General features: G+C 36.6%; 1 protein-coding gene and 1 pseudogene across 5 annotated transcripts in view; one reads left to right on the top strand and one right to left on the bottom strand.

Moving 5' to 3' along the window:
- PRDM5 (PR/SET domain 5) overlaps positions 1-16,431 on the bottom strand; it is a 224,831-nt gene that overhangs the window by 109,035 nt on the left and 99,365 nt on the right. For 3 of the 5 annotated variants that reach the window (XR_008657098.2, XM_055274694.2, XM_063637941.1), the window contains exons 4-8: positions 14,278-14,452; positions 11,578-11,752; positions 10,049-10,141; positions 9,671-9,792; positions 4,560-4,639 (exon numbers count right to left, since the gene is read on the bottom strand). Coding sequence is in view for 4 of the 5 variants with exons in the window: in XM_055274694.2 (XP_055130669.1) it covers positions 4,560-4,639; positions 9,671-9,792; positions 10,049-10,141; positions 11,578-11,752; positions 14,278-14,452 (645 nt within the window). In the remaining variant the exon portion in view is untranslated. The remainder of the gene's footprint in view (positions 1-4,559; positions 4,640-9,670; positions 9,793-10,048; positions 10,142-11,577; positions 11,753-14,277; positions 14,453-16,431) is intronic. The other 2 variants (XM_055274695.2, XM_055274696.2) reach the window with 1 other exon arrangement.
- Positions 3,658-3,758, top strand: LOC129481398 (uncharacterized; annotated as a pseudogene).

Raw genomic sequence — 16,431 nt, 5'->3', positions numbered from 1 at the left:
AATGGCAACAAAAGCCAAAATTGACAAATGGGATCTAATTGAACTAAAGGGCTTCTGCACAGCAAAAGAAACTACCATCAGAGCAAACAGGCAACCTACAGAATGGGAGAAAATTTTTGCAATGTACTCATCTGACAAAGGACTAATATCCAGAATCCACAAAGAAGTCAAACAAACTTACAAGAAAAAAACAAACAACCCCATCAAAAAGTAGGTGAAGGATATGAATAGACACTTCTCAAAAGAAGACATTTATGCAGCCAAAAGACACATGAAAAAATGCTCATCAACACTGGCCATCAGAGAAATGCAAATCAAAACCACAATGAGATACTATCTCACACCAGTTAGAATGGCAATCATTAAAAAGTCTGGAAACAACAGGTGCTGGAGAGGATGTGGAGAAATAGGAACACTTTTACATTGTTGGTGGGACTGTAATCTAGTTCAATCATTGTGGAAGACAGTGTGGTGATTCCTCCGGGATGTAGAACTAGAAATACCATTTGACCCAGCCATATATGCGTATATACCACTACTGAGTATATACCCAAAGGAATATAAATCATGCTGCTATAAAGACACACGCACACGTATGTTTATTGCAACACTATTCACAATAGCAAAGACATGGAACCAACCCAAATGTCCATCAATGACAGACTGGATTAAGAAAATGTGGCACATATACACCATGGACTACTACGCAGCACATAAAAAAGGATGAGTTCATGTCCTTTGTAGGGACATGGATGAAGCTGGAAACCACCACTGTCAGCAAACTATCGTGTCCGGAATTGGTGGGTTCTTGGTCTCACTGACTTCAAGAATGAAGCCGTTGACCCTCGCAGTGAGTGTTACAGTTCTTAAAGTCGGCGTGTCCGGAGTTTGTTCCTTCTGATGTTCGGATGTGTTTGGAGTTTCTTCCTTCTGGTGGATTCGTGGTCTCGCTGGCTTCAGGAGTGAAGCTGCAGACTTTCGTGGTGAGTGTTACAGTTCTTAAAGAAGTCACATCTGGAGTTGTTCATTCCTCCCGGTGGGTTTGTGGTCTCACTGGCCTCAGGAGAGAAGCTGCAGACCTTCGCGGTGAGTGTTACAGCGCATAAAGGCAGTGTGGACCCAAAGAGTGAGCCGCAGCAAGATTTATTGCTTCCACCGTGTGGAAAGGGGACCCAAGCAGGTTACCACTGCTGGCTGGGACAGCCTGCTTTTATTCTCTTATCTGGCCCCACCCACATCCTGCTGATTGGTCCATTTTACAGAGAGCTGATTGGTCCATTTTGACAGGGTGCTGATTGGTGTGTTTACAATCCCTGAGCTAGACACAAAAGTTCTCCACCTCCCCACTAGATTAGCTAGATATGGAGTGTCCACACAAAAGTTCTCCACGTCCCCATTAGCTAGATACAGAGTGTTGATTGGTGCATTCACAAACCCTGAGCTAGACACAGGGTGCTGATTGGTGTGTTTACAAACCTTGAGCTAGATACAGAGTATCGACTGGTGTATTTACAATCCCTTAGCTAGACATAAAGGTTCTCCAAGTCCCCACCAGAGTAGCTAGATACAGAGTGTTGACTGGTGCATTCACAAACCCTGAGCTAGACACTGGGTGCTGATTGGTGTGTTTACAAACCTTGAGCTAGATACAGAGTACCGACTGGTGTATTTACAATCCCTTAGCTAGTCATAAAGGTTCTCCAAGTCCCCATCAGACTCAGGAGCCCAGCTGGCTTCACCCAGTGGATCCTGCACTGGGGCCACAGGTGGAGCTGCCTGCCAGTCCTGCGCTGTGCGCCCGCACTCCTCAGCCCTTGGGTAGCAGATGGGACCAGGTGCCGTGGAACAGGGGGCGGCACCCCTCCCAAGAGGCTCAGGCCGTGCAGGAGCGAGGCTCAGGCCGTGCAGGAGCCCACGGCGCGGGGGAGCCTCAGGCATGGTGGGCTGCAGGTCCCCAGCCCTGCCCCATGGGGAGGTAGCCAAGGCCCGGCGAGAAATTGAGCACAGCACCTGCTGGCCCAGGTGCTAAGCCCCTCACTGCCTGGGGCTTGCAGGCAGCTGGCTGCTCCGAGTGTGGGCCCGCCGAGCCCACACCCACCCGGAACTCACGTTGGCCCGCAAGCACCTCACATAGCCCTGGTTCCCGCCCGGGGCCTCTCCCTCCACACCTCCCGGCAAGCTGAGGGAGCCAGCTCCAGCCTTGGCCAGCCCAGAAAGGGGCTCCCACAGTGCAGTGGTGGGCTGAAGGGCTCCTCAAGCATGGCCAGAGTGGGCACAAAGGGCCAAGGAGGCACCAAGAGCGAGCAAAGGCTGCAAGGGTTGCCAGCACTGTCACCTCTCATTATTGCAAGGACAAAAAAACCAAACACTGCATGTTCTCACTCATAGGTGGCAATTGAACAATGAGAACACTTGGACACAGGGTGGGGTACATCACACACCAGGGCCTGTCATGGGGTGGGGGTAGGGGGGAGGGATAGCATTAGGAGATATACCTAATGTAAATGACAAGTCAATGGGTGCAGCACACCAACATGGCCCATATATACATATGTAACAAATCTGCACACTGTGCACATGTACCCTAGAACTTAAAGTATAATAAAAAAAATTACTTTAAAAAAACAAAAAATGCTTAATAAAAAGATCATATTTAAAGTGAAAATAAGTAATACTATTTAATTATGACAAATGCTAAAGTATATTTTTATGAGATTTTATAAAATTTACAGTGTGCCAAATTAATTTGGAGGGTAATATTTTAAAATTTGAACTCCCAAATTATTTTCAAGAATCATAATATACCTTATCATTGTATGAGATAATAAATAGTAATTTAAGATACTATAGTATAATTTGGCATTGGCATACAGCATCATCTACTGGCAAGATGAAATACTGCAACCTAACTCTATTAGACATTAGACATTCTCAACTATAAGAAAAGTTCCAGTTGGAGTCAATCAAAGTTGCCTATGGATTTGGAAAGGCTGAATAGTGAGGGACTATGGCTGAAATGAAGGAAGGGCTACATTGAGCTAGCAACTTATTAACATTCTGCAAAGACCACTCAGGAGGCATGAGTTATAGTTTCTGTATTCCATTACCATCACATAGGAGTGTGTGATGCCTGATGATCTGTCACTGTCTCCTATCACCCCCAGATGGGACCGTCTAGCTACAAAAGAACAGGCTCAGGGCTCTCACTGATTCTATATTATGGTGAGTTTTATAATTATTTCATTATACATTTTAATGTAATAATAATAGAAATAAAGTACACAATAAATGTAATGTGCTTGAATCATCCTAAAACCTCCTCCCCCACTCCCTGGTCCTTGGAAGACTTGTCTTCCAGGAAAACGGTCCCTAGTACCAAGAAGGTTGGGAATCATTGCTCTATTTGGTAAAATAGCTTAAATTTCAACCTCTAAGATTTAAATGGGTCAGAAAAATAAATCATAGAATTATAAAAGAGGATGCTTAGAAGATATCTATTCCAGTAGACTTAATTGTTTTGTCTCTTCAGAAGATGAACTGCTTTAGCAGTTCTGCTTCAGAAGCCATAAGGGTGATGGGGAAGGAGGAAAAAAGACCTATAAAAGGGTCCTCTGGATTGGCATTCTGCGCAAAATTTTTCTTTTAAAAGCAGTCTCAGTGCTCATTTTAGTAGCACTGAAATTGGAATGTAACAAAGAAGATTAGCATGGCCTCTGCACAAGGAGGACACACAAATTCATAAAGCATTCCATATCTCTAAACAATCTAATAAGACTGCCACTTGAAAACTGAAAACCAAAAAAATAGTAGTTTCATGGTACACAGAGAACAAACAAACAAGAGAATACTGATCAATTCAGTGTCCCATTTTATAAATGGGAGAAGGAAGGCCTAATGTTACATGGAAGGTTAGTGACAGAAAAAGAAATCCACTACCCTGATTCCTAGTCTGGTGCTTGTCCTATTATTTCTCCTAAAGGATCAAAATCACTAAACATACAAGATATAACCTCAGACATATCAACACAATAATTTAGCTACCTCACATGTTATAAGTTAAATCCACAGCACATGGTTGGAGCTACTGGATTAAAAATCATATAATTTTAAGTCCTGTCAAATTACTTTGTAATACATCTATATATAAACAGAGATAAAAATTCATTTTACAAACCATAACAAAAGTAAAATTTTATTTTCACAAATACCATCTCCTTCTCTTTTGTAAAGAAAATATCTCATGCTCGTAGCTATGCTAAAAGAAACAATATGTGAAATTAAGAATGATCATTTACATCTTTGTTATAATAATAAAATATAGTATGAACATATTGGACCTTGTCATGACAAGAGCAAAAATTAAAACTCCATTTAATTCTATTTTATTATAAATTATATTAAATAGTTGCTAATGTTGTTAGAGTTAATAATTGCCATTGATTTTTCAGATTATCTTTTCACATCAAAATAATAACTTGGTAACTTTTATACTTACTATAAAACACATTAGAATTATTAAAGACAGATATTAAACTGTGATGAATTTTTATCTTACTGACCTTTCTATGTTCCTGTAGGCTTGATGCTGAAGAACACTTTTTATTGCACACTGAACATATAAGCTTTTTCTTAGGATCTCCTAAAATAGAAATAAAATACCGTGATGATTTAAATGAGACTATTAAGAGGAACAACAAATAGTGTTTCGAGGTGACATGTAAGTTCATCTTCATAATTTAGAATTCTAAACAATTCAGTGTTGTAGATATATTCATTATACTTAAAGAGTAGTTATATTTTAAATCTTCTTTTTAATTATTTTTTAATTAGAGAAAAGACATACAAATTAATTAACATGTATATAGGGGAGCCTTCAGAATAAAGACCCAAGCTCCCAAGAAAATGTAGAAGCTTATATACCTTTTCATAATTTTTATTATTATGGATACATAATAGGTGTATGTATTTTTTGGGTACATGTGATGTTTCAATATAGGCGTGCAATGTGTAATAATCACATCAGGGTAATTGGGGTATCTATCACCTCAAGCATCTATCATTTCTTTGTGTTAGAAACATTCCAATTCTATTCTTTTATTTTTAAATATACAATAAGTTATGTTGACTATAGTCACCCTGTTGTGCTATCAAATAATAGATTGTATTCATTATAGCTATATTTTTACACCTATTAACTATCCCATTTTATTCACCCCCTCCCCGCTACCCTTCCCAGCCTCTGGTAACCATCATTCTATTCTCTATCTTCATGAGTTTAATAGTTTTAATTTTAGCTTCCAGATATAAGTGAGCACATGTGAAATTTGTGCATCTGTGCCTGGCTTACTTCACTTAAGAAAATTACCTTTACCCATTCTCTCATTGATGGACACTTAGGTTGATTCCAAATATTGGCTATTGTGAATAGTGCTGCAATAAACATGGGAGTGCAGCTATCTCTTCAATATACTGATTTCCTTTCATTGGGGTATATATCTAGCAGTGGAATTGCTAGCTCTATCTTGAGTCTTTTGAGTAACCACCATACCATTGTCCAAAGAGGCTGTACTAATTTGCATTCCCACCAACAGTGTACAAGCATTCCCCTTTCTCCACATCCTCTCCAGCATTCATTATTGCCTGTGTTTTGGATAGAAGCCATTTTAACTAGGGTGAGATGATATCTCACTGTAGTTTTGATTTGCATTTTTTCTGATGATTAATTTTGCTGAACATTTTTTTTCATATACCTGTTGGCCATTTGTCTTCTTTTGAAAAATGTCTATTCGGATATTTTATTCATTTTTTAATTAGATTATTTGATTTTTTTCCTCTTGAGTTGTTTGAGCACTTTATATATTCTGGTTATTAATCACTTGGCAGATGGGTAGTTTGCAAATATTTTCTCCCATTCTGTGTAAATGCTTTCTTTTTAAATTTGAGACATCCTCACAGCTTCATATACCACCTTTCTACATATATAAAACAGGCCTTTCACTTTTCCATGTACTAATACTGTATAGTATTAAAAGAGAAAATGATATATTCACAGGAATTCAAATCAAAATTAAAATTAATGAAATGTGTTTGTAAAAGAAAAAACTAAATTTATTAATTCATAAAGTGATTGTGTTAATTCTTTTACATTTCAACAGAATATTTTATTTAATCAGCTGGGTTTTTTAAGATAGAATTTATAGACTATTCTTTCCAGCACTAGAGTCTTATAAAATCTTTAAGTATATGCTTATCAAGTTAATGTTAAGAAATAAAGTACAATAAAACAATATATTGGCAATTCATACTATTACTCAAAGCCAGATTCTGTCTTATGTAGTGATTATGCTTACAGTAGCTCACTTCATATTTCAAATTTCACAGTTGTTATAGAAATGAAGAGGCAATCAAACATTATTAAATGTTATATAATAATATCAAATGCACCACAATGAATAACCATAAAATATGTTTTCAACTTTTAATTGGTTTATTTCAAATATACAAAAAGTAAGCATATAGTACAATGAATCAACATCTATCCATCACCTGGCCCCAACAATGACTCACCATGACCATTCCTGCCCCAACCTCAATCCCATCCACTCCCCCACTTCTCTATATTTTGAAGCAAATCTAAAACAAGTAAAATCAATATTACAAAATGATTTCGTTTTATTATAGGACTGCATTTATGAAAGAGAAATACACTTTCAAATGGCAAATATGAATTTTTGTCTTATTATTCAAGATGCCTATTCCATTTAATGCACTGTTTTTAGCAGGCTAAATATGATAGCCAAGAAAATGCTTCTCAGTGATTGAAAAGTAACATGGCTACTAAAGGAGAAAATTCTCCCAGGCAAAATGAATATCTGGTAGCATATATTTGGTCATCAATTTCCTAAACATATCATACATGAGGCACCATTCAGAAAGAACATTCCCTCTTTTCCAGGTCCTACTAGTTGGGATGGTCCATCTTCCACCAATAATCCTTTACTGCCCTGTCCTAGCCCTCATAGCAACTACTCCTTGATACTAGGCCCTACTCCTTCCCACTGGATGGGTCCGAGGAGGAGAGAGGAGAGAAAGAAACAGATTTCTCCACCCACCACTCTCACTTTACCCCTGCACTCCTGCCACAGCTCTGCCTGCAGGTATCAAAGGGAATACATCAAACCCTCATCCCCAATCTTCAGTCTTCTCTCTCCTTTTCATGGCTTCTCCTCTTTTTCACCCTAGAAGAATCCTAGCTCCTCTGAGAAGACACACAGGAAAAATGTATGACTATTCATCTGAGAATGTAGATAAATGTTATTTCTCATTAATGCAAAGTCTCTTGTCAGCAACCATGGAATCTAAGCAAAAGGGAAAGATGGGAAGTGATGGAAGAGCTTAGCCCCTTCACTCTCTGTTTCCCCTTAAGCAACTGTGAGGAGCCTCACCACTCTACCAGCTCCCCTATACTCATGGATAACAGCACCTGCAAAGTCATAACTAGATGTTATACTGTCTTAACTTTCCTATTTAGGTAAATCTGATATTTGACTTTCAGATTTAAACTTTCAAAAACATTTAGGAACACATTACTTACACCAGTAGGCCATGTGAGGAAATTAATACAACTGTACTGAATACACAATCACTTAAGTACTCAACTTTCAACACACTGTGAACTAAGTATGCTTCTAGGAGCTGGTCTGAGAACCTACCTACCCATGTTATGGTTGCTATGGAAAAATGTGATCCATATTGAAAAATTCAGCTTCTCTCTCATCATCATCCTCAATTCATATCACCTTAACAAAAAAAATTTGCCATCAAAGATTTCTTTCTTTGAGTGCCTTTGCCTTTCTATAATAAAGGATTCTACAACCATGTATATGAGAGCTTCTTTGCTTGCTATCTCCAACAGGGACTATTCTTTCCTCAAATGCCTGTGCAGCCCATGGAGGAAAGGGGAGAAGCAAGAGACATACTGTGAATGAGAGAATGACATCATGTACCAACCCCAGCAAAACATATGGCATAGTAACCGTTAGCTAAAATACAGCAAGATTTTACACTTTATATGGTCCACAAATTAAAAAATATATATAAAACAAGATTTCCTTTTATGAATTATTTCCTACAAAATCACCATAAATTTCCAGAATTAATAATATTACAGTATGCAAGGCCAACTACAAGAAGCCTCAAAGACATTGTGCTTATAGCACAGCCTGAACACCACATGCCCAGTAATAAGAATGCAAGTTTCCAGAGTTTCGTATGCATCTAGTTTTTTACTTAGTTCAGCAAACTTAAACTTTAAAACTGACATGAAAGTTCTATTACAATATATTGCAGACACAGGTGAAGAAAATTAAGAATAGCATTTTAACTAGAACAGCATTGAAAATCAAAAAACTATGAAGGCAAGTCTATCAAAAAGTTATGCTTGCCTTTTGCAATCATAGGGAAGATCCTAGTATACTGAATTCAGAAAAAAATTCCATCTTCCCTAAGTCAGCTGTGTATTCTTCAAAAGGAAAGAAAGAAACCAGAACACTGTAAAAGCCTAGTGAAGGGCACCAAGCTGGAGGTGCATTTCACAAGGCCCTACTTCCGCCACACAGAGCTTTCACCATAGGTTGCACGTAATATGCAGCCCAAACCAATGATGCAAAGTCGCAGCTAGCAGTTGTTCACGCTAGCCTCTGTATTATTATTAAAGTGAATACTTTTTGGACAATGAACAAATATAGGATACAGATGCTGGGTGCAGATTATCATCTTCTCCTGAATATAAGAATAAACAACTGAAGGGAGAAAAGAAATCCACTTTCCCCCACATCCAGAGACACATAGCCACCCATTTCCCAGAAGTCAAGGGCAAAAATAAACACTATGAACAAAGAATATGAATAGAAGAACACAGAGGGTTTCATAAATCTCAACCTCCTCTAAGGAGGAAGTCTATGGAGGTAAAAAGACAAGAAGTAAAAAGTTAACTGAGACAATACAGCCATCTGTTCAACTCACTGCAATAGATTTAATCCCTAAGCCAAAATATATTTACTGACAGTATACCATGTGCTAAGCAGATAAACCTAAAAGACAGTCAAATTTTATATTTGTTTTATTGTTTAGCTAGCTATTAGATGGAATTCAAATAATATTTGTTTTGTTAATCCATACATATTCAATTCCAATGTCAAAATGTGTTAGCAATTTTCTCTAACTTAGGAGAACTGTAAGTATTTTCACAAGTTGGATTTTTACTGTAAAAATAATAAGGCAGAAGGATACCACTTAATAATGATAAATTTTAACAATTTATAAAAGAAATGTCATATGCCAAAACATTTAAAATTGTTATTTAAAAATATTAATTCTTAATGCATCTGACCACCCAAACATAACTAGACTTTAACTAAGGCTTACAGTTATAACTAATTCAGAAATGGGAAAAAGAACAAATGCTGCTAAATTCAACTTGAGAAAGAAATAGTGTTCAGTGAAAGAAATAGTGTTCAGTGAAAGAAAAAAATCCACTGCCAGCGCTCCACATCTGTGTGAAACACAATGGAAAAGCCAGCTCTCTCCTCAAGAGTGAGAATTAAAAACAGATCGCTGCGGCCTGGGGAAAGGAAGCCCCTTCGGAAACGACCCTCCAATGACTCCTCACCAGTGTGGACATTTTCCTGGTGTCTTTTCAGGGCATCCTTGCTCTTCAGCCTCTTTCCACAGCTGTCAGCCTTGCACACAAACCTGGCATCCCCCCGGCAAGTCTCCTGGTGCTGCTCAAAACTACAAGACAACCAGCAAAGCGGAACAGGAAGAAATGGTGAAGACATACCTACAAACTCAAACATCAGCAAGATTTTGTAATACATGCTCCCTAGTAGAGTTTCGGGGTCATTCCATGCATTACCTATGCAGGTAAGAAGAAAAGCATTTAAATTCTGTAGGTATGTGAAACTGAATTACTAACAAGCATGAAAGTATGCATGCAAAAAATGACCCACAATTATCTAACAGCCATTTCATAACTCAGACACAAAACCTCGATGCTGAACTGAAGGAAGAATTGCAAACAGAGCACTGAAAACTTCGCGAAGACTCCTTCTGACTGCTTTTCGCTGTGCACTGAAGAACACTAAAGGGAAATAGGAAAAAGAGAAAGAAAACAAAAACTGGAACTCTAAGACAAAAACGAAACTACGCTAACTCTGAATAAAGTCATGTTCGTGATCCCTTTTTTCATTCTGTCTTTTGCCTTTTTAAATTTTTAGTAGTATCTTATTTAAGCTCTTGCTCAGCAGTGTCTTTTGTATAAATATATAATACTAAATGCAATAAAAGGTAACCAGAATGCAACTTAATGTCTATTTATTTAAAAGCATATAGCCCTTGCTTGTTTTTTAAGAACGTACAATAGAATTTCTAAATATGTAGTATCCTGCTATTATAAAAGTTTTGATATTCTGAACATTTGTTAAGTTTTAAGCACAATTTTCATCTCAATTTTTATAAGCAAAAGTTGATGCATATAATATTCATATAGTCTTAGTATGAAATGTAGCATATTTCAGAATTTTAGTTCAATGAAATACAAAAATGTAAAAATGTAACATAAAAGCCTATGTTAAAGATTTCTTGCTCATAAGTAAGGCAACATTCTGTTAAAATGAGAAGCTAAGGTTGGAGAAAGAAAGTAAATGGCAGGATGGGAGCACGTAAGAGAAGAGAGAAAGACATATGTTGATGAGATGGGACAATTTATATTACTTTCATATTGGAAGTAATTGGCTTCAACACAATGAGAGTCTACAGTTGCATCCAATATGTAAATATGCTCTTAAATTACTTAAATTCAATTATCTGATTAAAATTAAAAACTTTAATGAGTAAAAAAATAAAACTTTACAAATGCATGTACCCACTTTCTCACTTCTAACAATTTGTGATCCTGTAAAATATTTAAATAAAGATAATTTTAAGTTGTTAATATAAACTGTTAAAATATAAAAGGGTACAGAGCTATGTGTGGGATCATCTAATTAATGATATTGTTATATCTGGGACCTATGCATCTTTAAATTATTCCTCCAAAGTTGCTCTCAAATAAACAGTGCTTCTCAAAATGTCCAGGAATTCTTTATACTTTGAACTCCCCATTTCTTAAACTTTTTTTTTAACAGATTCTAGAAGGAATATAAAACATAGACAACTAAAAGTCTGTTACCTCGAAGGAGTAACTAAATTAGGCATATCTGAATTTCAGATTAAACCAGTAAGCTTGATACATAATGGCAAATTATTAAATGGACAAAAACTAATTACCATAAACAGTGTTTATGTGTTAAAATCCATAATTTGAATATTTTAAAAATCAACATACTATACTAAGAAAAGATGAGTTAATGACAATACCTATGTAAAATGCTTAATCTCTCACACACAAACATGCACGTGCATGCATGCACACACACACACACACACACACACACAGAGGTTAAAAACTATGAGTTAAGCCGAATGGAATAAACTGTGTTAGCTTATAATTTTAAAGACATTATTTAATATACGCACTGTCTCTGCAAAGCCTGCTTAACTGGGAATTTCTTCCCACAGTTCTTGCACTTAAATTCTTTCTCCTCTGTGGGTTTCTGGTGCAATGTCTGAAGATGCTCGGCAAGAATATCCTCACTGGTAAAACTCGATTCACATTGAGGACAAGCATAGTCCTCTTTACAGCCAAGGTGATCTGCACATTCACAAGGAAGCATATTCATGAGAAAAAAATTCACAGCCAAGAAATGCTCAGTTTTGCTCTAATTTTAAATTAATTAATTAATTGTGCTTAATGATACCATATGAATAAATTCTTATTATCACTATAAATATTAACAGTATTTGGCCACAAAAAATAATAGCAAGTATTACTAGAGAGAAATACATTATTTTCAAAGTCACTTGTATTTCACCAAATTAATACAAAGTCAAATTCCTTAGTGAATTCATTCTATAATGTTAACTTTTCAGATCAAAATGTTAAATTAGAAAACAAAAGCTATTCCTGAAATTGGTCATTTTTAGCTCATTTTTCCCTTCACAAGGAGAAAAATCCAACTGATGCAAACTATATTGAATTACCAAGGGGAATCTCACATACATGTGAAAAAAGACCAAGGTCATAAAAACAGTGCTGATTAAGCTAGTAGAGTGAATTAGGCTACACGGTCGCATACAGACTGATGCAGGTCTGACCAAATTTCTCAGTGTGCTATTTAAGTTACACATTTGTTTCTGATTATGAAATAAAATTAGACTTAGAAAATGCAGAAAATAAAAAACACCAATAATCCCATCAGCAAGAGACAACTGTCATAATATTACTGGCAAGCCTGACTTGCCTTTAGTGCATACATATTTTATGCGCAGTCTAAGAAGAGGTAAACTTAGGATCATACTTTATATACAATTTTATATGTTTTCCCATTTAACATCTTCTCAAGTCAAATGTTGGCATATTTTTAAACTTAAAGTACCACAATTTATTTAACCAAACTCTTCATTGTTAGACATTTGAGTGGCTTCTTTGTTTCTTTTGCTGAGTTTGTTTTTATTTTGTTTCTTTGCTTTTCTAAATAAAACTAAGAATTCTAAAATAAAAATAGCCACAATGCAAGTGCTTGGTTCATACGTTTAAAAAATTGTTTAAAGTTTCTGTTGATTCTTTTTACAAAGATAATGAGAACTGGTATTTTAATAACTAAAGCAGAAATCAGGGCTATAATAGGTAAGTAGATGACTTATTTTTAAATTAAAATAATGGACAAAATAACTTGCCCTGGGGACAACAGAGAAAAAATAAAATACAAAAACAAAGAAAACACAGAATAACACAGAAATAATTCCCATCACCCAAAATATGATATTCCAAATAGCATAATGCATATAAGCCTGTCCTTATCTTCCCCTTAAATAATTCAACTAAAATAAAGAAACAGAAACATAAGCTGGCAATGGTGACAGAATGTTCACACTTTTTCAGCCAATAACATGCAGTTAGAACAGAAAAAGTATAGGAAAAGCATACTACCACTTTGACTAATAAAACCAGTATCACTTCTGAAGTGGCTTTGCTACACAAAATGGAAAAGTACTGTATAGTAAGTATCAGCCTGCTATGGTCTGAATGTTCGTGAATCCCCAAAATTCATATGCTGAAACTGAAACCCCAATGGAATTGTATTAAGAGGTGGGCCCTTTAGGAGATGATTAGGTTATAAGCACCCTGTCCTCATGGATGGGCTTAATGCCCTTGTAAAAGAAGCCCAAGACAGCTTTTTGGTCCCTTCTGTCACATGAGGACACAGCTAGAAGGTGCTATCTAATTAGAAACGGGCCCTCACCAGACACCAAATCTGCTGGCACCTTGGCAGACTTCCTAGGCTCCAGAAACGTGAGCAATAAATTTCTGCTGCTTACCAAGTATCTAGTCTAAAGTATTTTGTTGTAACAGCCTGAAAGGATTAAGATGAGGCCTATTACAAAATGTGAATACCTATAGCATCATTCATATATCCTTTAAATTTCCCTTAGGAGTAAAACACAACATAATAGAAATAAGGCCAGTAATAATTGATTATTCCCTGGCAGTTAACAAGCAAGTGGCTGCAGTATTGACTGAGGAAGTTCTGACCTACGGTCACTGAAAGTTTTTGGTAACCACACTAGGGCAACCTAGCAATCCTCCAGGCTTCTGCGATCAGAACAGAAAGAGATGCCAAGAAGCTGCAGGTTCCCAAATGATCCCAAACAAGAGGAATCAATCCCCTTCGGATCCAGCAGGCTCTCTTGTGTACCTCACCTCCACAGTCACCTTTTCCTATATGCAGATGAGAAAGTAAAGTTTCAGAAAGTCAGCAACTTGCCCAAAGTTACAAGACTGATTAGTGGCAGAGCTATGGCAAGACTACAAAAATCCTCACTACTCATTACCCCAATGTGCCAGTGAGAGCAGTGACAGCGGGGAGCTGCCCCAGCAATGCAGCCCTGCCTGCAGCCTAGGCAGTCCTATAGGGTACATCCGTCACCCACTCCCAACATACTTTTCCTGCTGTAACAAAGATGAGTCCACCACAGGATACCCTCTGAGAATAATTTTGACAAAAACTAACTTTGAGAATGTCATATTACAAGGCAACTATAATTCAACCACAGTTTAAACTACATTTTTTTTCTACAACTTTTCTTCTCCCAGATCACCAGTTAAAGATGCAATACCTTTTCTGCCCGCTGTTGATTGTCTTCTAGAATTTTCAACTTCCCCTTCTTTGATGACTGTCATAATTTGCTGTTCTTCCTCTTCAGCCTCCATGTCACTATCCAGGTAGCCAATCAGAAGCTCCGTGTCTGTTTCTATATCTTCAACTGCCAAATAGAAAATGTTTTCTCCTTCCTGAAACAAATTTTTTTAAATGCTGAACCATTCATTTGTTTCTGACAGTAATTAAGAAATAATTTTAAAATACATTAATGGAGTACTATGTGTGCATGAAAAGTTACATTTTTTTTTTATTTCTAGTTGATCTGGGTGCTGAAAAAGGCAGGTGACAATATTCAGTTACCTGGCAAATAAAATACAAATACAAAAAGACAGTGACATTTACACATGTCAAATGAAATATGGATAATTATGTCCAATTTTTAAAGTGAATTTTGCATCACTAACTGGCCTTATGTAAGCAACACTTTGTGGTGGCCTATAAATGCAGTTGTCATGCAACAGTGTCATTTACACATGCAGACAGACAGCAATGAGATGTCAATGATTTCGTTATTATTAACACTAACACAAAACTTAAAAAAAAATGCCTTTCAAGTTCTAACACAAACCAGAGGAAGTGCAAATAAGTTCGTCCCCTCAAAGAATTTACTGAAACCTGGTCCCGAAATAGAAAAAATACTAGACATCTGAGAAGTTCAAGGTGTTGACGGAGCCATCATGCGTACCTCACCTCTTTGGTCTCTCTAAATCCCAACGAAATAACAGACACGAGAAAAAGAAAAAAAAAAAAAAAAAAAAAACAAGGTCCACCATCAACATATCAAGATATTTTAGAAAGTCCTGGAAAACAGAAATCAGACATAGTCGAAATAATAGATAACTAATGCAGAGGAAACCTCGACCAATAACAGACACAGAAGAGGAATGCTACAATGCTACAAAGAACCTTCTTTCCAAGGAAACCCCAGAGAAACTTCACACTTGGAATCAACTGATACAAAAGCCATGCTGGGCCTTGGGCCAATCACCAGGGAAGCCAGAACTGAAGCTGTAAAGCGGGCTGTCCCCAGGAGAAAGCACCCAGAATTGCTCTCTTTTACATAGTTAAGGATTTGTTCTGGGAGGGTTCCTAGTGAGGCTACTGAATACAAAGAAAAGCAAAACAGAGACTGAATTTATTGAACCTTCATAGTGGCAAAGGCAGGAAAGGACAAAGAAAATAACCTCCACCAATGAATAAAATTCAATAAAGCACAGAGCACAGAACAAAGCCTTCTCTCCTTTGGCAATATCATAGCACTTATGTTTAAAAGGAGGAGGAGGAAGATAAAGGAGGAGGAGGAAGATAAAGGAGAAGAAGTGAGAGGAGAAGGAATGAGAGGGGAGGAAGGAGAGTGTATGCATGTATAGATTTATGTATATATGTAAACACAATTAGAACCTTCATGAAAAATTGCAAAGACATGCATCAAATTGTTCACACAGTTGTTTTGAGGATGGGAGAGGGGCTATATTCAACATTGTTTTAGTTTGGGAGGGCTTTTTTGAATAATAAGCATAGACTACTTTGTAATTTTAAAACAATATATATTAGAAAATTTCATGGAAGTGACAGAAATTACGATCATATTCATCCAATACTATGGAAGGAAGGCTTGATTCAAAAGTTCAAAGCACTGAAGCAAATCTAACCATGTGCTACACTTAATTTATAGACATTCCTATAACATTTTGAACATTCTTGGAAGTTTTTAAATTTTATATATCCAAAAACATTAAAAAGGTTGTTTCTAATTAAGATCACTGAATTAACTTATATACAATTGGTATTCTTAGTGCCACAAAAGCAAGCATGCAAAAAATATATAGACACTAAGCAAGAGGTCTCTTTAACTCAAAAGCAGCATTTTCCAGGTCTTTATTAGATGAGTTTTTAACTGTTTGGGTAACCCACTCACCTAATAAAGACTTCAGAATGCAATAATAAATCTTAGTGTTTATCTGATCAATATCCATGAAAGTTAATTGAACCGTCATCCTAGTATATTAGTGATTAATTTTGTGATGGTTTTGATAGCACCAAGGAAAGATAATAATTTTTAATTTTAAAACATGATACCATTAACTTAAACTGTAATCATAGGATATGG

This window comes from Symphalangus syndactylus, chromosome 4 (genome assembly GCF_028878055.3).
Source record: "Symphalangus syndactylus isolate Jambi chromosome 4, NHGRI_mSymSyn1-v2.1_pri, whole genome shotgun sequence".
Taxonomy (NCBI): Eukaryota; Metazoa; Chordata; class Mammalia; order Primates; family Hylobatidae; genus Symphalangus; species Symphalangus syndactylus.
Note: the sequence above shows the minus strand (reverse complement) of the source record. Positions and strands in the feature narration are given on the sequence as shown.